Genomic DNA, 24,248 nt, shown 5'->3' with positions numbered 1-24,248 from the left:
CAGTGGAGTGCCACAAGGAATGGTGTTGGGTCCATTACTTTTCATCATTTATATAAATGATTTTGATATGAACGTAGGAAGTATAGTTAATAAGTTTGCAGATGACACATAATTTGGAGGTGTAGTGGACAGCGAAGAGGGTGACCTCAGATTATAATGGTATCTTGATCAGATGGGCCAATGGGCTGAGGAGTGGCAGATATAGTTTAATTCAGATAAATGTGAGGTGCTGCATTTTGGGAAAGCAAATCTTAGCAGGACTTATACACTTAATGTTAAAGTCCTAAGGAGTGTTGTTGAACAAAGAGACCTTGGAGTGCAGGTTCATAGCTCCTTGAAAGTGGAGTTGCAGGTAGATAGGATAGTGAAGAAGGCGTTTGGTATGCTTTCCTTTATTGGTCAGAGCATTGAGTATTTGGAGTTGGCAGGTCATGTTGCAGCTGTACAGGATGTTAGTTAGGCCAATTTTGGAATATTGTATGCAATTCTGGTCTCCTTCCAATCGGAAAGATGTTGTGAAACTTGAAAGGGTTCAGAAAAGATTTACAAGGATGTTGCCAGGGTTGGAGGAATTGAGCTATAGGGAGAGGTTGAATAGGCTTGGGCTCTTTTCCCTGCAGTGTCAGAGGCTGAGGGGTGACTTTATAGAGGTTTATAAAATCACGAGTAGCATGGATAGAGTAAACAGACAATGTCTTTTCCCTGGGGTGGGGGAGTCAGAATTAGAGGGCACAGGTTTAAGATGAGAGGGAAAAGATATAAAAGCGACATAAGGGTTAACCTTTTCATGCAAAAGGTGGTGCATGTATGGAATGCTGCCAGAGGAAGTGGTGGAGGCTAGTACAATTACAACATTTGAAAGGCATCTGGATGGGTATATGAATAGGAAGGGTTTGGAGGGATATGGGGGGCCAAGTCTAGCAAATGGGACTAGATTAGGTTGGGATATCTGGTTGGCATGGATGAGTTGGACTGAAGGGTCTGTTTCCATGCTGTCTATCTCTATGACTCTATATGCCACTGCTCATCAACTGTACTACATTTTAGTCTTCCTGCCCAGTCGACTTGAGCCAAGTCTGTCCACATGTTTATGTAATTATCTTTCAGACCAGAATGCTGGTGTGGGACTCCGGTTTCTCACCCTCCACCTGAATGTGAAATTCTAGTATGCTATGATCACTCTTGCCTAGAGGATCCTTTACCAAAAATCGTTAATTAATCACACCTCATTGCACAATACCAATTCCAGAATAGTTAGCTCCCTGACTGGTTCCACAACATGTTGTTCCACGAAGAAATCTTTAATACATTCAGTGAACTCTCCCTCAGAGTTATCCTGGCCAATTTGATTAATCCAATCTACATACATATTAGAATCACTAATGATTATTGCCATACCTTTCTTTCAAGCTCCAGTATTTCCTGGTAGTCCAATGCAGGACTACTGTTTGGGGACTTTTAGATTACTCCCACCATGGACTCCGCGTTATTTTTATTTCTACAGACTGATCTCTCGTGCTGATATCATTTCTCACCAAAGCACTGATCTCAACCTTTATTTACAAACTTGCACCATCTTCTTTTCCTTTCTGCCTGTCTTCTGGAACACTGAGTCCCCTTGGATATTCAATCCCAAAACTGATCTCCCTGCACCCACTTTTCATGAAACCCCATCAAATCATACCCATTTGTCTCTATTTGTGCCATTAACTCATTCATTTTATTCCAAATGTTTTGTACATTCAGGTACAAAGCCTTTCAATTTATCTATTATTACATTTTCCTACCGTGGTTCAATTCCTTGGTGCAATATGACATTCATTCATTCTGTACCTTCCTTTCACTTTTTGGGAACAATCAGTTTCACCACTCAGTCCAGCCTTAGAGTCATCAAGATTGACAGTACAGAAAAATACACTTCAGCCCTTTGAGTCTATGCCGATCAAAGGCAACCACCTAACTATTCCAATCCCATTTTCTAGCACTTCTTGTTGAATACAAGCATTGAAATCACGGTGGCAGCGAGGGAAACCTCTCCAGACAGGATCTGAAGTTAGATCAGAGTCCATACCGAAAGGGGAAAACCCTGAAGGCAGAGCAAAACATTGGAAGAATTTCAAGGTACAGATGAAAAAGTCAGGAAGATTGTGAAGGCAGGACACAACTTCAGAAGACTTTGATCAAAGAATAACAGAGTGGGGTGATTCCGAGCAGAGGGAGAAGATTCTTGGAAGTCTTTGATATTAGATATTAGATTCCCTACAGTATGGAAACAGGCCCTTCGGCCCAAACAGTCCACACCGACCCTCCGAAGAGTAACCCACCCAGACCCATTTCCCTCTGACTAATGCACCTAACACTATTGGCAATTTAGCATGGCCAATTCACCTGGCCTGCACATCTTTGGACTGTGGGAGGAAACCCACGCAGACACGGGGAGAATGTGCAAACTCCACACAGACACTCACCCAAAGCTGGAATCAAACCTGAAACCCTGGTGCTATGAGGCAGCAGTGCGAACCACTGAGCCACCATGCCGCCAAGCCACAAACTAGTAACTCTGTGGAGAGAAACTCTGAAGTGTCTAACTATGCCAGTGAAAGTATGAGCCTAAATCAAAGAATAAGGCAAACCATAGAGCAGCTCTTGCCACTTACAGAGAGTCCAAAATTAGGGGCTATAAAATGAATAAGAACAGGCCACCAATAAATTCAATAGTGAAGCTATTTCTTTATCAAATGAGTGATCAGAATGTGAAATTCATTACATAGAACATAGAACATTACAGAGCAGTACAAGCCATTTGGTCCTCAATGTTGTGCCGACCTGTGGAACCAATCTGAATCCATCTAACCTATGCCATTCCATCCTCGTCCATTTGCCTATCCAATGACCATCTAAATGTCCTCAAAGTTAGCAAGTCTACTACTGGTGGAAGCAGTGCATTCCACGCCCCCTACTACTCTCTGAGTAAAGAAACTACCTCTGACATCTGACCTATTTCTATCACCCCTCAATTTAAAGCTATGTCCTCTCATGCTAGCCATCGCCATCTGAGGAAAAAGGCTCTCACTGTTCAACCTATCTAACCCTCTGATTATCTTATGTGTCTTAATTAAGTTGCCTCCGAAACTTCTCTTTAACAAAGTTAGAGCATTGCAGCATGAAGTACTGAAGACAATACATGCAGATGTATTGGGTAGATAAATATATGACAGGGAGAGTTTTAGGATAAGGTTAGGTGAAGTCAGATGGGGGAGGCGTGGAGTGGAGCATAAACATCGACAGTTGGGCTGCAGGACCTATTTCTGTTTGATTGATTAAACAAAATAATACAATAAGGTTTTTAAATTATCTACTGTTGCCCTCAAGTGGTGACATAGAGGAGTTCTGTAATACTGAAAAGGAAAATGCATCATTCATTCTCCGGATTTTGCAAGGCAGTTTCTATTATATTCTTTTTAACAGCATCAGTTAATTAAGCTAGCAGTCAGGATCTGAGTGAGGTGGCTACTTTCATAACAGTTAAGAAAGATCGTGCTAATATTTGGAGGAAACGAAACATCAGAGATACGTAAGCGTGTAGGTTGAACTTCTTCCACTGGTTTACAAAGAACATTTACAGCCCAGGAACAGGCCCTTCAGCCCTCCAAGCCTATGCCGATCCAAATCCACTGTCTAAACCTATCGCCCAATTTCTAAGGATCTGTATCCCTTTGCTCCCCACCTACTCATGCATCTGTCCAGAAATGAATCTACCTTAAATGAATCTACGTGCCTGCCTGTATCACCCCTGCTTGCAACGCATTCCAGGCACCAATCACCCTCTGTGTAAAGTACTTTCCGCGTGTATCCCTCTTAAACTTTTCACCTCTCACCTTGAACGCGTGACCTCTTGTTATTGAATCCCTCACGCTGGGAAAAAGCTTATCTCTACCAACCCTGTCTATACCCTTCATGGTTTTGTAGACCTCAAGCAGGTTCCCCCCCTCAATCTCCTTTTTTCTAATGAAAACAGGTTTCATGTTGGCACTTACATATGTTTTTAATTTTTTGGCCGTATATATATATACTCTCAATGCAACATAACAGGCTCATTGATCAAGGGAGTTAATCAATGTGATTGCATCCCTCTGAATCTCGCATAGATCAGTCAATGGCCTTTCGTTCATGGAAGCAGCCTACTTACCACATTAGCAGTGGAATTTACTGTGCCTTTTCCTAGATATTACTGAATGATCATAGCTCATGTAGAATGCAGCTATTCACTTGAAACATCTACATTCAAGTTGCGTAATAAACATTAAGTGGTATCAGCGGTTTCCGTGTTTAACTTCATTTGTTCTTCCTGTCTTTAGCTTTCTTTTCAGGATGCAAGCTGAAATAAAATGTTCACGGCTCTCTTCAGACCAGATACAATACATGATCAGAATCTTTTGGAATCATACCTGTCAGTAGGAGGTAATCTGGTTGATCCAACTGTGTTTCAGATATCTCAAAGAGATAACCTCCTACTGATGGCAGTTTCGCTTGTTGATGGAATATGATAGAATTGGCTCCATTTAGCTTCTGGCCAATGCGTTGCTAAGGAATGCTGCCCTCTAGAGCAAGAGCAAAGTGCTGCAAGGCAAAATGAGTTGACTACAAAGACTATTTAGCTTTTTGGAATTGTTCCCTGACTACTATGTTTTGATAGCAATGAAAATCTCAAACACATTATAATAGTGACTTTGCCCATCTCCAAAAATGGGCCAATCTTCCTGAGCAATTCTTGACTATTTTTCTACATATAGTCTTATCCCTTTAAACAGATTTCAGTGGAAGTGGAATAGTTAACTTGGGGTGGGCAAAATAATTTACCTCTGATATAATTCCCGATTGTGTAAAGTAAGATCAGGCTATGATTGTGGATTTAAAATCTGACTGGGGTTCGAGGGGGAGGTGTTGCACATGGATGAGTGCATTAGCAGGCATCTTCAACCACATGGGAGGAGATACGGCGGTCTTTAAAGAAGGAGGCCATCTGGTGTGTTCTGTCGTGGAACTGGTCCTCTTGGGAGCAGATACGGTGGAGCCAGTGGAATTGGGAATATGGGATGGCATTTTTGCAGGAGGTAGGGTGGGAGGAGGTGTAATCCAGGTAGCTGTGGGAGTTGGTGGGTTTGTAAAAAATGTCAGTGTTGAATTGGTCATCGTTGATGGAGATGGAGAGGTCCAAGAAGGGGAGGGTGGTGTCAGAGATGGTCTAGGTGAATTTAAGTCGGGGTGGAATGTGTTGGTGAAGTTGATGAACTGTTCAACCTTCCCGTGGGAGTACGAGGTGGCGCCGATGCAGTCAACAATGTAGCGGAGGAAAAGGTGGAGAGTGGTGCCGGTGTAACTCCAGAAGATGAACAGTCCACAGTATGGTTTGGCAGTTCCAGAATTATGAACCACTCATATTGAAGGAATGGCAATATAACATTACATCAGGATGAGGTGTAGAGGAGAACGTCCAAGTGGTTTGGCTCTCTTGCACCTGCTGTTCTTGCCCTTCTAGGTAGTAGAGTCCACAGATTTGTAAGGTATTGTCAAAGGAGACTTGTACAATTCTAGCCTCTGGCCTATTTTTGTTCCCATTTTATTGAGATGGAAAACACTTTGCACAAATACAGGCTAATTTGTTTAAGTTCTTGCATTGATAGAGCACCTTTCATGATCTCACAATGGCTCAAAGGGCTTTATAGCCAATTGAGTACTTTGGAAACGTAGTCCCTGTTGTAATGTAGGCAATATAACAAGTGGGGCAGTGAACGCTGTCCAAAGAGTCATGTCTTTGTGAATAGTCTTCCTCTTCAGATATGGTAGGGAGAAACTTAATGTGGAAAAAAATTTGACAGAGAAAAGGAAAACATGCCAAACGCTTGGGTTTTTATCTGTGCTTTTCTTGATTGAATTTGGACTTGGGAATATTGCACCACTCTCCCAGTGGCAAGCAATATAATAACTGGTGGCAGCAACAGAAATCTTAAAGGCACCATTGTCAGATTGAGTTTCAGGCAAATTATTTTCAGTTTCATGCCAGAAGCAGGAATACATAGCTTCTAACATTTTGCACAATTAACTCAATGATATTTTTTAGCCCTAGTTCTATAAAGCAAACAATATCAAAGCATTTCACTCTGAAATTGCCCCTCTTAAATACATTTTTTGAAAATAAAATTAATAGAAATAAAAGATGCTTATACACAATGTAAGTAGCTGGCACCAGTGAACTTTAATTACGAAGATCGCACAGTGACAAAACAAAACAGCAATACGTGATAAACATGACACACTCACTTGGCTTTTAATGGTTCAGAATAAAAGCTTTCCAAGTACTGTAGTAGTTATAATTTAAATGCCCTGGCACAATAGTTGCACCAGTGATACTTAAACAAGTATATAAAAATATGCCATTAAATTCATATCAACAATTAAAGACAGAACAGTATGTACATAAGAGGAAATATATACCATTATTTACAATACACAAAGGTGGCTTCTCCCATTGCCAAGCAATTTTTAACATAAAGAAACAAATTGTTGTTTTCTCTCTGCATATAATTTTCTGTTCATTATTGTACTGTTAGCTCTTGAACTCAGTCCATGACAAGTGACTATTCAATGAAATTACTTTCAGTGCAGGCTTATCATTACAAAGCAATCCCCCAATAATAAAACTGACACAACGTTAAAGATACCACTATCTTGTCCAATTGGCCTACAAAGAATAGTTTGAGAAAATACTAAATCTTGCTCTTAAATGAACGTTGAAGATAGACTGATGATTGTATTCGGAAGATATTAAAAAGAAGGGAACATCTTGTATCAGAAGACTGATGCTTCAACAGTATGTACTTACTATATCGCATGTATCATTAATTATATTTAGCAAGTCTTTTAGACATAAAGGGGCACTCACTGTCACACCATAAAATATCTTGAGCCACGTGTCTGTAGCAATGGAAATCATATGATATCAACCAATAATCAATAAAGGTAACTATGACAAATGATGAAATACATTGACAATGTTTACTTTGTAACAGGTACATCATCCAGAGCAATGGCTGATGGAGAATCGAGCAAAACAGGCAATTCTCGGACCAAGCCTGTCCCCAAACAGTTTCAGCCTGCTTTCGAACCAGCTCTCCACAAGGCCAAGGGAATCATTTTTTCCAGCCAAGTTTTACTTTGGCCTCATTCCATCCTCCTGGTTTTCACATAATGGCATTTTTTTGTAGCAATATTCATGGCGATGTGTAACATTTAGTAATATGGATTTTTTAACTTCTCGCGTGCAAAAGAATTTTTAATCAGTGCCACTGAAAAAGACACAATGAGCATGCAACTAAAATTTAAAGATGTCCACAAACTCCAGACAATGAAGAAGAGAATAAAGAACACCATCTCAAGCCAACAGTTTCTTTAAAAAGTTTCCAACAGGCAGTGGAGTCCCAGTGATATCATCAGGACTTTTCTTATATTCCTAAAGAAGAACTCCACTGCCATTTAACATTGGCCACAGCAACGAAATGGTCACAGTTTTCCTGGTTAATTATCAAAGATGCCCCTCAAGCTTAGCGCATTTTGTTTTTGGGACTGCCCTATGAGGAAAACGTAGGCTTCCCTCACCCACACGTCTGCCTCATTCCCAAACTATTCTGCCCTGGAATCACCTCTTCCTTCTCAATCATCATAACTTCCTCTGAGCTTCCTGATTTTTATAGCCTGACAGCCATGCCCAGCCCTAATTTAACATTAAGTGATGGTATAATTCATGACTCTGTGCTGAATACCCTGCAAAAGTAATACATCTTTCATGAACTCCCTCACTGCTCACTTGGCCACTTCCTTGTTTGGGAATTTTAATTATCTCAAAGTCTTGAAAAGGCACCATATTTCACCTGTATATTTTAATGCCATCTTTGCTGAAGTGCTTGCCTTTGTTTGGAGGTGTCTAATTTGGTTCATTTGGTTTCCCTGTTCTATGTTAATTCTCGTCTGCTGATCCTTACCCCGGGTCAAAAGAGGATGCAAAGTTCTCTACATGTATCTTGTATCTCATTTTGTGACTGGTGTCTATCCAAATATAGTTCATCATTCACTTCATCCAATTGGCCCCTTGTTCAGGATTCACTGTCAACTGCAAAGAAAAAAAGACTCCAAGTTCTGGGTAAGTGGGGAACATGTTTGCCAGCATTAGCTCCAAGTGCCTTGCTGCCCTTACCTCTAAGAATATGTATTGATCATAGTCTCTCAAATTTCAACTGTCCCAGTATCCCTGATATTTCTGTGGTGAGACTATCATGGTCCTTTGTGTGAAAAAATGTTCACTGATTTTGTGGCCTGGCTCTAATCTAAGGATTGTGTCCTTTTCTAGGTAACCCTGTCAAAGGAAATGGTTTCTCCATGTCTTCCATAGCATTGTTCCCTTCATCACTTCAAACATTTTGATTCTATCATTCCTCAATTTTCAGAACTCAAAGGGTATGAAGTCAAGTTGACAAAGTTGTTAAGTTAATGTATAAGGCTTTGGTGCAAGACTGCTATGGCTCCTCTTTCCTGAGATTTAATGCCCACAAAACTAACAGCAATGTTAGTGGATTTGGAGTTTTCTAATTAGCTGTAGATCATTCATTCCTTCTTGAAGCATGACTTCAGTCAATCGTTTTGCAATTTTACCCATTCTTGGTGATCAGCTACTGAAAACAACAAAAAGATCCAAAAATTTGATTTTGAACATGTGCCTAGCAGTCGCAAAACAAAAAAATACTTGGATCAGCACGTGAAGTGTCATAACATTCAAGGCTATGGGGCTAGTGTAGGAATGTGCAACTAGGGTAGGTAGTATATTGTTGGCTATACAGACTCGATGGGCCAAAGGACCTGTTTTGTACCCTGTTATAATATGATATATCTCCTTGATGGAAATGTCTTACAGAAATGCATCAATGTTAAACATTCCCAGATTGAAGTCAACGTGATTTAATCTCCACAGAGCAATTTCAATGAGCTCATTTACTTACTCTTGACAGATGTCACAAAACACTAAGTACATCTATAGACCCTCTGGGCTTACTTATCTCTCAGCATTTCCCCACTTGCACATTACAATCTGCTCCCTGATCAGAAAAATTCCTTTCCCCAATCTCTTTGGTACAATTTTAAAAAAAATCAATTACACTGAAAGTAAACTGCCTGCTGATGAAATATTTTTTCTGAATCGAATTGCAATGTATAACTGATTCTATTCTCACTGAACTATGTTACTCAGTTTAATTGTACATCCAACATCAGTCTAGGCACTTAGAATTCATTGCTTACACTATTTTAATTCTGCCTCTCCAAAATCATGTCTTCCAATCGACAGATTGTCAACTTCTTTTGTTCTTGCATTATAAGCATGGTGAGCTTTTTTTCCAGTATCCATGTGCCCCAATGTTCTTCAATATTTAAAAGTCACAAGGACAAGCTAATTAAAACTTACTCTGTGGTGCATATATATCCTGGGAGGAAACATCAGCAGCCTCAGAACTCGTGCAACTATTGCTTCACTGATGTAAGAAATGTAAAATTTAAGCAGTTAATAGGACGCATTCTGTACAATGTATAATGTGATTGACTGGAATCATTGTGAAATTCTCCATAACATATGATGCTTGACCTTCTATGTGCTGGTACACGGGTTGTTAATGTTACATTTAAGCTGTAGTTTTGCCTTCACCATGTGAAATCCAAGGTTGTTCTGCCTCATCTCAAGTTGATCCTCGTAATGTGATGTGATTTGTGCTACCTATTTTGGGTCAGTACAAAGCTTTCCCCTCATGGATACAAAATATGTAACGCAAGTAATCTATTTGTACTGCTCGATTTTTACTGAAGATTATCAGTTACTAAACCCAACTCCTGGCTTAACAAGCCTTCTTTCTATGTGTAACAGTAAATATGGTGTGGGATTTCAAGACTATGGGGCAGATTTTAAGGAGAGAGGAAAGATTTAAAAAGGACATGAGGGGCAAATCTTTTACACAGAGGGTAGTTTGCATTTGGAATGAACTTCCTGAGGAAATGGTGGACGTAGGTACAACTACAATGGTTAAAAGACATTTGGATAGGTACGTGAATAGGAAAGGTTTGGAGGGATAAGGGCCAGAGGCAGGCAGGTGGGATTTAGTTTCAGATTACATTTGGCATGGACGGATTGGACCAAAGGGTCTGTTTCTATATGACTCAGTGTTCCTTAACCAACTAGGGGGTTAGTATTACCCAAAAACTGAACTAGACTCACCATCTAAAATACAGTGCTGTAAGAACAGGTCAGACGTCAGGAATCCTGCAGTGAGTAATTCACCTCCTGACTCCCCTATTTACAAGACATTTACAGTCCACCTTTTACAAAGCACCAGTCAGAAGAGAGATAGAATACTCCCCATTTTAATGCACATGTGCAGTTCCAACTACTCTCAAGACACTCAACACCACCCAGGGTAAAATGGCCCTCTTAATCAACCACTTATCCACCACTTTCAACTTTCATGTCCTCCACCACAGTGGCAGCAGTGTGTGCCATTTACACCTTCCAAACCTGTGACCTTTTAACCAAGAAGAACTAGGGTGTATGAGAACACCACCCCTCCAAGCCACTGACTATCCTGACTTGGAACTATAATGCCATTCCTCACTGTCACGGAGTCAAAACCCTGGAATTCCCACTCACATGACTGTCAACATACCTAAACCCTAAGCACAACCCTCTCAAGGACAATCAGGGATGAGCGACAACTGTTGGCTTTGTTAATAATGCTCATTAAAGAATATTAAACAAGATACCTTCCAGCCAGGAGCTCCAGCACATCATATTAAGAGACAGATTTGCAAATATAAGTCAAAATTCCACCAGGTTTGGGGCAAGTTTGGCACAAACAGCGGCACAAAGCACCACTGTTCGTAATACACATCCACTTAATCATTTTTGTTTTAAAGCAAACTTTGTTTACAAATAAAAATGTTTATGACATTTTTCGGTGAGTAAGGAAGGAGAATCTTCCAATTCTGAAAAAGTCCATCATGACTATAAACCAATTGTAACTTGGCAACTCTTACATTTCGGCCTATTATCATACATTCCACAGGAACCTGATCTCAAGTCAAAATGTTTCTAAACCTTTCTCTACATGAGTAAGATCCTGAGCTTTTTCAAATATTTCAAAATATAGCTGTTTTTCTAATATTAAAGCCAGTTGATACTAAAGAATTTGACTGGACAGATTGTACATAATTGTCCCTTTTCAGGTATAAAGTACCCAATCTAATCGCAGGATTCTAGACTCTGTGCATTCAGGGTAAGCAATTGCTAATTAACTTATGATTCGAAACATTAAGCTGTTTTTCCTTATCATTCTAGAATCAAATGCCATATCTAAAAGGAGCAAGAAGGTGTGAGCAAGGGAGAACTTTCTCTTAACATTTTAAAAAATACTCAAAACCAGTGACCAGCTGTTTGACCTTTCAGAAAGGGGGGGAAAAAAAAAAAGGAGAATGGAACATACCTACTGACCTTCGAATTTTTAATCAGGCAAAATGTTTGAGGGAATGTTGTATATGTTCACAATCAAAGAACATCAGGTTTAATCTATCCAGCTCCTTTTAGGAGGAAATTAAAACAAAACAGGCAAACTATACTCCAGACCCAGCAGGCCAAGGGGCTCGGTGTGTGACTCACACCATTAATGCAGTTGTAAATACAGAAATTGCTGAAAAGCTCAGCAGGTCTGGCAGCATCTGTGAAGAGAAATCAGAGTTAACGTTTTGGGCACGTGACAAGAAGGGCCTGAAATGTTAACCCCATGATTTCTCTTCACAGACCTTAACAGACCTGCTGAGCTTTTCCAGCAATTTCTATTTTTGTTTCTGATTTACAGCATCCGTAGTTTAGATTAGATTCCCTACAGTGTGGAAACAGGCCTTTCGGCCCAACAAGTCCACACTGACCCTCCAAAGAGTAACCCACCCAGACCCATTTCCCTCTGACTAATGTACCTAACAGTATGGGCAATTTAGCTTTGCCAATTCACCTGACCTGCACATCTTTGGAGTGTGGGAGGAAACCGGAGCACCTGGAGGAAGCCCACGCAGACACAGGGAGAACGTGCAAACTCCACACAGACAGTCTGTCCGAGGTTGGAATCGAACCTGGGACCCTGGTGCTATGAGGCAGCAGTGCTAACCACTGAGCCACCATGCCGCCCCTATTCTTTTGGTTTTCATAAAAAAAACAGTTGTCTTCACTTGCAGGTATTAATTCTAAATTTCAGAATTTGACTTTCAAGGGAAAGTTGTCGGCAATTATATACCGTATATCTGAAGGGCATTCACTTCAAAACAGTGAATAAAGTAAGTAAACACTGGACTGAATTCTTGACTCCAGTGCACTGGTTTCAATCCTTTGTTCTGTGGAAGCACTGAAGAAAAATATTTGCCTGAATCTGATTTTATGAAATGCAAACTTTTAGGTTAATATGTATTTAAATATTACTTCGGTAAATCCTTTGTAAGCCTTATAGATAGATTATTGAAGATCAAAATTAAAGCCATGTGGACAATACTAACAGTTTCCATTCAACTGGAGACATCTTAGATTTCCATTTTCTTTGATCCTCATTCAGAAGTCCTCTTTTAGTGTCATAATTCAATGGTCTCATAAACCATCTTACCCAACCACTCAAAAGAAAAACTGAAAATTGTGAAAATCCCCAAACAGGTCAGTGAGAACCTGTAAAGAGAAGTGAGTTTATAATATTTTGGCTATTAATTGTGCTGGAATGTCCAACTTCTGCATTTGTGCTGACTTAAGACCAAACATTTCATAATAAAACTGTTGTTTTATTACAGAGTTGTAAAGGGCAGAATGAAGTTCCACGGAGAGTTGGGAGAAAAGCAGGTTGGAAAAATTGTAGTTCCTTCACCGAGGTTGAGATCAACATACTTCAGTCTTGCATTTTCAAAAAAACTCGACTACACAGAACAAACAACCAGATTAAGCCACAAAATGTAAAAAAAAAGCTTGTGTCAAATGTCTAGAGATACCTTTTAAACATAAAAGATAAATGCATAAATTAAGTGCTGTAAAAGGTAACTAAGTTAAAATGAACATAAATACTGTACAGGAGGACCAATGTGATATAACTGACCAAATGTTAGCTTCAGCTATGATTATGGTCTTCATTAGACCAAGGTGATTATGTGGCACTAATTAACTAGTGCTTCAGCAGATGTCTGAATGTCCTCTGGTTGAATGGTTCTAAAGTGTTGGTCCTCCATGATCTTGGCCACATATTGCACATTGTCACTTTACACACCCTCTGGCTTCTGTATAAACTGGCTCTATTCTACACAGAAGGCAGTTGAACGCAGCCAAGCACATACTGGAACGCTGCAGCTGTTGATACATGTTGAGGTACTTACGATGTAATTCGTCGGCCCTCTGAATGAACGTGACAGTACAAAGAAAGACATTTTGAGTCATGCCCAAAAGGTGATAATACTACAAACACAGTTCTCTCTCATGCAGATTCACTGAGAATGAACGTTCACATACATGTTTGTCTTGAGTAGATCAGTACATACACGCATGTCATGGTGAGCTCCATTTTGTGGTTCATATAAATATGATGCATTAGAGTGAGGTCTTCTGATCGCCAAAGGCCGCTTCATTTCAAATAGCAACAAAAAGCAGAGATCCACTGTCACAATATCCATGCAGATCACCAACATTGTTCTAGACAGGTTCCCACAGATGAACTTCTTATTGGAAATGATTACTTGGACGTTACACAGCCATGTTGCGATCAGGTTGAAGCACAGATAAACGTTCCACATAATGTTTGCTAAAAGATACTAAAGTCAGCTTCTCAATTTTTGGTCAGACAAATAAGGGATAATGGGAAAGACAGCTCTGGTCATAGTAGACAATGTCCTGGACAAAGTACTATTCCCACAATTCCTTGCCTTTTCTTTTGGTTTAACTTTTTTTTAAACATTGCATCACTTCTTGGTCCCAAACTTAGGTGGCTTCTTCATCAATGGGAACCTATAATTATCACAGATGATGGGGACTATTCTCCCTAGCTCCATTCGGTCACTCAAAAGCCCCAACAACTGTGAGCTACTTCACGTCCACGTCACACTGTGCGACACAGAATATAGCATCACAAGCTTTGCGGAGAACTCAGGCTGAGCATTTTGCAATCTGCAGACACATCTTAAGACCTGTTGATCATTCACTCAGGGGTCCTGCTCGTGTACTGTTTTAAAAAAAAGAACAAACAATGCGCACAGAGACTAAATGCCCAAGCATTAGACAAAGCACACTGGGAGACAAACAATTAAGGTAGTCTCATGGCCAACACCAGGCTCCAATCTTCTCAAACACGCCACAGGAGGAGATGGTTGGTGCTATCATCACGGCCGACAGTCTCACTGCTGTTGGTAAGGCGAAAGTCCTCATAGCCATCACCTCCGCTGATCACCAGCATGTTGGTTTTCAGTGGAATAATAGCAGACGATCGGCGTCTTCCTGAATCTCGCTTCTGGGAGCCAACCAATCTTTCACCACCTGTACTGGGGCGGCCTAGTGGATTAAATCGAGGAGTTAGAGACTTTATACAGAAATACTGTTCGTGCACATTTTAATCAATCACGCTGAATGTTTTGACCCAAATCTATTCTGATTTAAAAAGAAACCTCAATGTACAAAATCTCAGATTGGACATCATGAAAATGTGACATTTTTAGAACAGGGAATCGTCAAATGGCCTCATTGCTTTCGCAATTTTGTCTCGGTTTCTCCTGAAATACTTCTCCTTTCGTGATCTTTTACTCATTGACATAACTCACTGCAACACAGTCCCAATAATTGATCCTAGATTTATACTGTCCTTCGTGTGAAATGGTTCTGCTTGAATTTCCGACCTACTGTCGATTTCTATTATGCTATACTATGTTGTCTAATTTTTGAACATCTTTATCAATATGTACGATTTACCCAGGGTCAATTTAATCCTCTCTGTCTTATAATTCTGAAGGGTAGTGATATGTTTTGTATCACAGTCAGAGACATGCTCATGTCAACATCAGTGTAATACCAACTGTGACCTTAAAATATAACAGCCTCATATTCCATTTCAACTTAGTTCACTTGAAGCATGATACTCTACTGGAGGCATGCTGCTCTATTCCTGAAGAAGGGCTTATGCCCGAATCGTCGATTCTCCTGTTCCTTGGATGCTGCCTGACCTGCTTCACTTCTCCAGCAATACATTTTTCAGCTCTGATCTCCAGCATCTGCAGTCCTCACTTTCTCCATGCTGCTCTATTGTAATGCAATTTCTTTACCTTAGCCCTGACATTCATGTGCCTGAGAAATGTAATGTTTGTATATAATAGTTGTGATTTTAAAAATGTCATATTAAATATTTGGATATTATGAGCTCTCATCAAGCAAGAACAATCCAACCCCGTTCTAGTTTTCCTATGACATTGACTTTTCAGTTCTGGTATAATTTTGGTTCGACTAAGATATACCGGAACCTTCCTGTTGCAATAACCAACAGTGCACTTATTAATTCAAATATCTTTCCATAAATGTCCTATACAGGAGCGTCACTGCTTCTCATCTGCCTTCTATCCCACGGCTAATGCAACCCATTACCATTTATAACTTTATTTTTCTGTAGCCAAGCCTCTGGCTGATGATTTAAGGCAATAACCCAAAACTCCCTTTCCTAATCAAAGCATGGAACAATTATTTCATTATAAAAGTACTTATTGTCCACTTTTGTTCAAGTAATAACTCATGTGAATGTGCTTTGTGAGACACATCAATTTTTAAAATGATAAATATTTAATACACAAGTTGCATCACAACCGTCAGCATCTCTTTCCAGCAGCGTGTTTCATGTGCAAAACCGTGAGAATGCAGAACTAATCAAGACAGGGCTAATGAAGCCGCAACATACAAAAAAAAATCTGACTCGATAATCAGGATAAAGCGCAGGAAATAAATATTCCCATCTTCTTACTCCCTCCTGTCCTTCAAAAGAGCCCAGGGGATGAATGGCCTGCAGCCACATTGTGAATTCCATGTAATTCTATGTACAGGGGGTCTCCCATTTCATAGAAGTCTGATTTATGAATGCTTATACTTACCAAGGCGATCTCATACAGGGGTTTAAATTTTAAAGAGCAGATGTACAAATGTTTCTTGTGTTTAAGGACGGCTACTTTACATCGTCCTGCATGTGTTCCAACTCCAGAATGGAACTCATTCCCAACGTGGGGACTACCTGTAAATACTACAATCTCATCAATAATGGGCAATATTGGTCAGTATATGTAGAGCTATTGTTGGACTAAAAACAGAGGAACAATACAAGTTTCCAGTGGAGTACATTAAAACCTTATACAGAATTAGGCAGTACATAAACTATTATAAGACCACAGTAGCTTATTATTTCTCCTTTGTTTGTAAATACTTCATTGATAGAAGAACCTTACTGTGTTATCTCAAATATAGTTGTGCGTAGCATGCAGAATCACTTTAAAATTGAAAAGTCAGGGGCAGTGACTAAGTCAAATTGAATGAAATCAAAGGCAATGTAGCTTTCTCATGGCTTTGGTGCACAGAAATGGTTCTTAACAGAAAGATTGAAAGTCAAGGGTTAAAGACTTGCCTGGGTCCCTCGCTGGTGGGAAACTGAGATCAAAGACTTCTGGCAATTCAATTGCTGTGAGGAATCGAACATGTCCCGTGTGTCCGTGCGCTGAACCCATGGGTATTAAAGGTGTCCTGAGGGAGGTGGTATTGGCAGTGACATGGGGATTGGAGAGTGTTAACACCACACCAGCACTAGTTCCAATCCAGAGAAGGTCTTTACAGGCAAGTAGGGCAGTAATTCGTAAGCAGGCAGCTTTGTGCTGACGAATAATGGCATCGGAACCTGTCGAGGAAAAAAACCCTTATTATACACTCACGAAAATTCACAATTAATATTTTATGTATTGTTTACTTAAGTCAGACAAGACTGTGGCATCTTCCACTTCATAGAATATTAACCACAGATTACCTACAAACTTTATCTATTGCTGCATTTGTGTTCTTCCTTCCTGTAATTTTTTTTATACCTTTAGGGGGTGCTGGTGTCACTGAAAAATGCCAGAATCTATTGCTATTCTTCAGTACCTTTGAGAAGGTGGTGGGGATCACTTTCTGACAAATTAGTTTTTTCGTCTGCAGAGGGCAGCAAAGAGTCAGCCACACTACTGAGGTTCTGGAATCATATGCAGGTCAGACTGACTATCAGGGAGGGCAAAACAGAGATGTACAGCACGGAAAGTGTACAGCACGGAAGCAGACCCTTTGGTCCAACTCATCCATGCCAACCAGTTATCCCAACCAGATCTAGTCTCACCTGCCAACACCTGGCCCATATCCCTCCAAACCCTTCCTGTTCATATACCCATCCAAATGCCTCTTAAATGTTGCAATTGTACCAGCCTCCACCACGTCCTCTGGCAGCTCATTCCATACACATACCACCCTCTGTGTGAAAAGGTTGCCCCTGAGGTCTCTTTTATATCTTTCCCCTCTCACTCTAAACCTATGCCCTCTAGGTCTGGACTCCCCCACCCCAGAGAAAAAAATAATTGTCTATTTACCCTATCCATGCTCCTCATGATTTTATAAACCTCTCAGGTCACCCCTCAGCCTCCGTGGCTCCAGGGAGAACACAGCCCTAGGCTATTCAACTTCTCCCTATAGCTCAAATCCTCCAACCCTGGCAACATTCTTGTAAATCTTTTCTGAACCCTTTCAAGTTTCACAACACCTTTCCAATAGGAAGGAGACCAGAATTGCACGCAATATTCCAACAGTGGCCTAACCAATGTCCTGTACAGCCGCAACATGACCTCCCAACTCCTGTATTCAATACTCAGACCTTACTATTAAGTGTATAAGTCCTGCTAAGATTTGCTTTCACAAAATGCAGTATCTCACATTTATCTAAATTAAACTCCATCTGCCACTTCTCAGCCCAATGTCCCTAGATCCTGTTATAATCTGAGGTAACCTTCTTCGCAGTCCACTACACCTCAAAAGTTGTTGTCTAAATCATTTTAAATTGTCAGCGTTGTTTCATTGCAGCATTGTTAAATCCATTGCAGTTGGGCAGCTAGTAAGAATAAGAAAAATGTTTATTCCAGACTAATGCAATATGTCCCTGCTTTTCTCAAAGCCAATCTGCATTGCTCAGTTATCAAGTAACATTGACAGGTCATTGGGGAGTAAAGGCTCCTGATATTCCTCGTAAGGGAAAGTGCACAGTACAGGTAAAGTTGCCATAGTCCCAGAGGGCTGCTGTCACATTAGAGAAAGATGTCTGATGGTAGTTTAACCTGACAGTCACAACAGCTCAGGCAAGGGCTAAGCTTGAGAGAGCAGAAGCTTCAGGGTAACCAGAGTGGATGCAGGAGTCGAACCTGCACTGTTGGGCATCACTTGTATCACAAACCAGCCATCCAGCCAACTGTGCTAAGTAGACCGAAAGCAGGGGAGAAGCTCTCGTCAATGGGATATAGGATGATCAAAAGCAATGCTTGAATCTAATGAGAAATAAAAGTCTGAATACATGCTGCAAGAGACAAATAATTAAAAACCAGCCAGATACAATCTCTCGGCTTGACTGCATAACTTTAGGAAAATAGTCAAGCCTGGGCAGCTGTGGGCAACACAAACTTATTTTAAAAGGTACAGGTTTGTCTGGATGTTATGGCAAGCTATTAGCAGAGGGCAGCAAAAGAGAGAGACAGAAGGACTTTCCAAATTTTTAAAATAATTTGTGGGGATGTGGGCGTCACTGGTTGGCTGTGGTTCATTTTGGCAATGGAGGAGGCCAAGGATGGTCATGCCGGAAAGGGAGTGGGAAGGGGAATTGAAATGGTCGGCCCCTGCGGGCCTGGCTGAGATGCTCAGTGAGCCGTTTCCTAAGTGTAAGTGTTATTAAACAAAGCAAACGATGGCAGTTATATCCAAACTTTTTGAGCATCCAAACATCCTGACTTTGCAGTGGGTTCTGGCGAAAAGTTATTGACCTCCAATACCTGGTGGAATTTAATATGGTTGGTTGGTGGGCAGTCAGCATGCAGCAAGAAACCTGGGGTCACCCCCACTGACCCAATGGCCAGGAGACGGGATGGAATAAAGATTCCTAACTGCCTGCTCCCCGGGGTCATTTAATTGCTGCACCTCCGAGCACAGATAGCCTGTCCCTGAGAGCTTGGTTAGAGACAAAACAAACTGCAGATGCTGGAATCCAAAATAGACAGGCAGAGGGTGGAACAACACAGCAAGCCAGGTAGTCTTAGGAAGTGAAGTCAACATTTCGAGTGTAATCCTTCTTCAAGACAGGGAGAGGGTGTGGGGGGAGCTGCAGATAAAGGGGAGGTTGGGACAGGTTGGTGAAGTTGGGATAGATGAAGACAGTGGAAGAGTGCAGCAGGTCAGGCAGCATCCAAGGAGCAGGAAAATCGACGTTTCGGGCATGACCCCTTCTTCAGGCTTATGCCCGAAACGTCGATTCTCCTGCTCCTGGGATGCTGCCTGACCTGCTGCGCTTTTCCAGCAACACATTTTTCAGCTCTGATCTCCAGCATCTGCAGACCTCACTTTCTCATAGGTGAAGACAGGGAGAGGGTACGACCTGGTTGGTCAATAGGAGGATTAAATCTGGTTGGTGGCAGGGAGGAGTGGAAGGTAGGGGGAGGGGCTGGGAAGGAAGTCGAGGGATGGGAAGGGAGGTTATTTGAAATTAGAGAACTCAGCGTTGAATCCTCCGAGCTGTAGGCTGCCCAGGCGGAAGATAGGTGGTGTTCCTCCAATTTCCGCTGTGGTTCATTTTGGCAATGGAGGAGGCCAAGGATGGTCATGCCAGAAAGGGAGTGGGAAGGGGAATTGAAATGGTTGGCCCCTGTGGGCCCGGCTGAGATGCTCAGTGAGCCGTTTCCTAAGTGTATGTTCAGTCTCTCCGATGTAGAGAAGACCACATTGGGACCACCTGATGCAGTCAACTAGGTTAGAAGAGAGGAAGGATTGTTTGGGGCTCTGGATGGAGGTGTGGAAAGTGGTGTACCGGCAAGTTTTGCATCTTTTCCAGATGCAGGGGAAGGTACCAGGGTTTCGGGGGGGGGGAGGGGGGTCAGGTGGGGAGAGTGGCACACACCAAGGACTGTTGAAGGGAACGGTCCTTGCAGCTGGTAGGGGGGGGTTGGGGAGGGGAAGATGTTCTTGGTGATGGGGTTTAGTTGGAGTTTGTGGAAGTGCTTAAGGATGATGCGTTAGATGCTTCCAACTGATTAGAGACCAGCAGTTCTACAGTCCCAACAGCACTCTCCAGGAGCAGTGGCCAATGTCAGTATTGCTCTGGGGCCTATCCAGAGATCGGCAATGGATCCTCTGAAGAGGAAGTATGGGATTCCCTGGGGTTTTCTGAGTGGCCTTCTCAACCAGAATACCCCTCCCCCGCTGCTGATTGAACACCAGCAGCAGCCGGAATGAGGTCCTTAACAGCCTCAAGAGTTGCCCAGGTGGCCACCCCAAGTCTTGTCAACCTGGATTTCAATGCAGAAAGGGGCAGGAAGGCAGTTGGGTCACCACCTTGCAGCCTTCTGCCCAATCCCGCGCAAACCCAGCATCAATCCAAACACTTTAGGTCTCCATAGATGTTGCTGAACATTCCCAGAATTTTCTGTTTTGCTAACTGAATTCTCAACAGATCTGTGTTTGTACTTTTGTCAATAATCCCCTCTGCACATTGCAACCCCCAAACTGTGACCATGCTGTTGAGCAGGGAGTGGTCAGGATACTATACAGAATTAAGGCCCTTCGTTCGATTACTGCTGAACAGACCACTTCACGTGCTTTGAGATAATGGCCTAAATCTTCCGGAATTGGGATTGTCGGATATCGGATGCAAGTTGAGGGATGCATGTCGGTATCCCTGAGAAATCTTGGTTCACACATGAGCGATGAAATTGCTGCAAAGTTTGAACCTCTAACAGGCTAATGTATGTAGGGCTCCTGCCTGAAACATTGATTTTCCTGCTCTTCGAATGCTGCCTGACCTGCTGTGCTTTTCCAGCACCACTCTAATCTTGACTCTGACCTCCAGCTTCTGCAGGCCTCACTTTCACCTGATGTATGTTGCCTAGGGCCTGTTCAGGCAGACTCAAGCACTGAACTCAAGATGGGAGACTTGTATCAATTACATGGAACGTACCTGGATTGACCCTGAAAAGGTTAGTCGGGTTAATAGTTGGTCTTACTCAATGATTAACAGCATAGAACAATTCAGCATAGACCCAACTGCCCCTATCACCTCTTCACTATCACCCCAACCAAACGACTAATCAGCTGACCACCTGATACATCCCTGACTAACCCGGTGCTATCCTTATTGATCTGGCCTACACGTGACTCCACACCGACAGCAATGACCCATATCCAGATCTCATCTGCTCTTTGAGGTTACCAAGCCAGCCACTCAGTAGGAGGGCAATTAGGGATGAGCAATAAATGCTGACCTAGCCAATAATATCCACAACCCAGAATGGAATTTAAAATAAACTCACCCAGCCACTCACCAACCTTACTCAATTTTGAAATATTTAATCACATATAGAGTCATAGAGATGTACTGTTTCATTATTTTTTGTCCCTGATGAGTCACAGAATCCCAACAGTTTGGAAACAGGCTGTTTGGCCCATCGAGTCTACACTGACCCTCCAAAGAGTAGCCCACCCAGATGCACCTCACTATCTTGTCCCTGTAACCCTGCATTTCCTAAGGCTAATCCATCTAGCTTACACATCCTTGGGCACTATGGGCAATTTAGCATGGCCAATCCACCTAACTTGCATACCTTTGGACAATGGGAGGAAACCAGGGCACCCAGGGGAAACCCATACAGAAACGGGCAGAATGTGCAAACTCCACACAGACAGTTGCCTGAGGTTAGAATTGAATCCAGGTCCCTGGTGCTGTGTGGCAGCAATGCTAACCACTGTGCCACCATGATTGCCTCCAGTGATGCCCGGATCAGAGTCCTGGCTGGGACATCACACAGGCATTGTCAATGCACTCTGCATAATATGAACCAGATGGATTTAATTCCTTGCACCACCCTATCCTCCTCACACTGAAGGCACTAACTGAGCTGAAGTGGAGTTTCCGAGATACCTATTGATGCCTCACCTATGTGGCCATTCACCCAGTGATTTTCAAACATCGCATTTTCAGAGAAAATGTTTCACTGTGGGATGAAAGTGATTGCTTCTAAAATGCATCGCTGCTTTTGTATCTCTAATCTACCTTGAAGCCATCTTATTATCTCAAGCCATAAAACATTACAAGTTGCTCCAGCTACACTGACTTCTCAGGTGCATTAGGGATATACCTCCGTGAAGTGTTTTGGTTTTACCTGCGAGCATTTTGTGTACTGCAGGAGCTACGTCGACCTCTGCCAGGTTTTCATAGGTGCCAGCGTGGTAGAGCTTCACCTGCGCGCTGCTTTGGAGTGCGATCCAGACTCCCAAGCTGGAGCTCACCATACTCGTCACACACCGATTGGTATCTTGTCCAATCTGGATCATGTGCTGCCATTGAACGTGGAAACAGACAAAGGGTCAGCAATCTCAACGTTTACACAAGGTTGCTCAACATAAGGACAATGGTCAGACTTTCTTCCACTAGAGTACGCCATCATGCCTAATTACTGCACAGTACATTCCTCTTCATCTACAGTGGCAAAACTCCACAAGGTTCTCCAACTGTCGCTTTGGCGGAACATTATAACCAGCTGGAAATGCCTTCACCTTCACCGCATGGACAGTACAGCTCCACCACCACCATCTCAATGGTAATAAAGGATGGGCAGTCAATTCCGGTCAAGTCAGCCATGTCCCTTTCCCGTAAATAGATTAAGAATAAATGAGTGGTATTCAGCTGCATCTTAAAAGCAGAGCACTGTGCCCCCCCTTTGTACTTATTAAATTGGATCTTTTTTATAATTACAAAATCGTCAAGCATTTCTACTTCATGTTTATATCATTAACATTTTAGGTGACAATATGTTTCACAACAAGTGATACTGTTTGGTTGCTGTACTGGGCAAATGGAGGCAAGTTGAGGATCATGATTAATTCCTTTAGAAAATTAAAGTGCAAGCCCATCACTTTGGCCTTCAGGGTGTCATCACTTGCTGCAGCATAAATGTGACATTAACATTATGGAGGCAAAGAGGACAGACTTGCACTCCCAATGTGCCCAAGTTCCTGATGTTTACGGCTCCCAGGTCATATTGTGTACTTGGATAGAGGTGGAAAAAAACCTTTTATGACAGGGTTTTCGGCATTTTAAATTTTAAAGCATATAAGTGGAGCCAGTCCTCAAGCCTATGTTCTAAGTATTCATATATTTTCTGTTATGAGAATGGCGTCACATTATTTTAATGTGGAACTTAAAACTGTGCCAAACAATCAAATTCAATCCAGCGGCACTACCCCACTGATGGAATGATTGTTCCTTTACGTTGCATGGGATGTTAACCTGCTGGCTGAGGTGCCATGGTCTACCTTCTGACTGCCGTGGATCAGAGCTGGTGTTTGCATTTACAGATGATGCCAACCCACTGCTGAGCACTGACCTCCTGGCAAAGTGTGACAGTGTTGATGATGAGAATCCGGTTCTGGCATCCGCACCAAAGCTTTCCTGCCACCTGTACCATCTTGGTGACAGGATTTCCTGGCGACCCCAAGCACAACGTGTTTGAGTTCTGTGGATCCCAGAAACTTCCTGCGTTGGGGCGAAACACAACAAATAATTAAGAAAAATACTGTGGCAATCGAGGGGATCAACCATTAAGACTTTCCCTGACAAGCTGAGGAAATACTTAATCCTTTTGGTGGCAAACCCATTTTCCTCTATTCATTATCAAGATGCAAAGCCGCTGTTGAATGATTGTGAACATTAAGTACGTGTTAAGGCTGCTTGAGATCAAGGTGACAGTTTAATATTTGTCGACATGTCTTCTTTTCAAGTCTGTCTGCTTTCAATAAGAGCCAAGAATTTAACAGCAGGAAACTGATAATCAATTTGATGGAAATCCCAGAA

General features: G+C 41.9%; 1 protein-coding gene across 3 annotated transcripts in view; it reads right to left on the bottom strand.

The window, feature by feature from the left end:
* Positions 1-11,933: 11,933 nt before the first annotated feature.
* The window catches only part of arhgef17 (Rho guanine nucleotide exchange factor (GEF) 17), a 448,495-nt gene continuing 436,180 nt past the window's right edge, over positions 11,934-24,248 (bottom strand). For all 3 annotated transcript variants that reach the window (XM_043692177.2, XM_043692178.2, XM_043692179.2), the window contains exons 18-21: positions 23,782-23,930; positions 22,558-22,732; positions 16,755-17,021; positions 11,934-14,653 (exon numbers count right to left, since the gene is read on the bottom strand). In XM_043692177.2, the coding sequence (XP_043548112.2) occupies positions 14,448-14,653; positions 16,755-17,021; positions 22,558-22,732; positions 23,782-23,930 (797 nt within the window). In that variant the 3' untranslated portion in view covers positions 11,934-14,447. The remainder of the gene's footprint in view (positions 14,654-16,754; positions 17,022-22,557; positions 22,733-23,781; positions 23,931-24,248) is intronic.

Source organism: Chiloscyllium plagiosum, unplaced genomic scaffold (genome assembly GCF_037043375.1).
Source record: "Chiloscyllium plagiosum isolate Xiang-an unplaced genomic scaffold, Cpla_swu_hap1 HiC_scaffold_6, whole genome shotgun sequence".
NCBI lineage: Eukaryota > Metazoa > Chordata > Chondrichthyes > Orectolobiformes > Hemiscylliidae > Chiloscyllium > Chiloscyllium plagiosum.
This window is presented reverse-complemented; position numbering and strand designations above follow the sequence as displayed.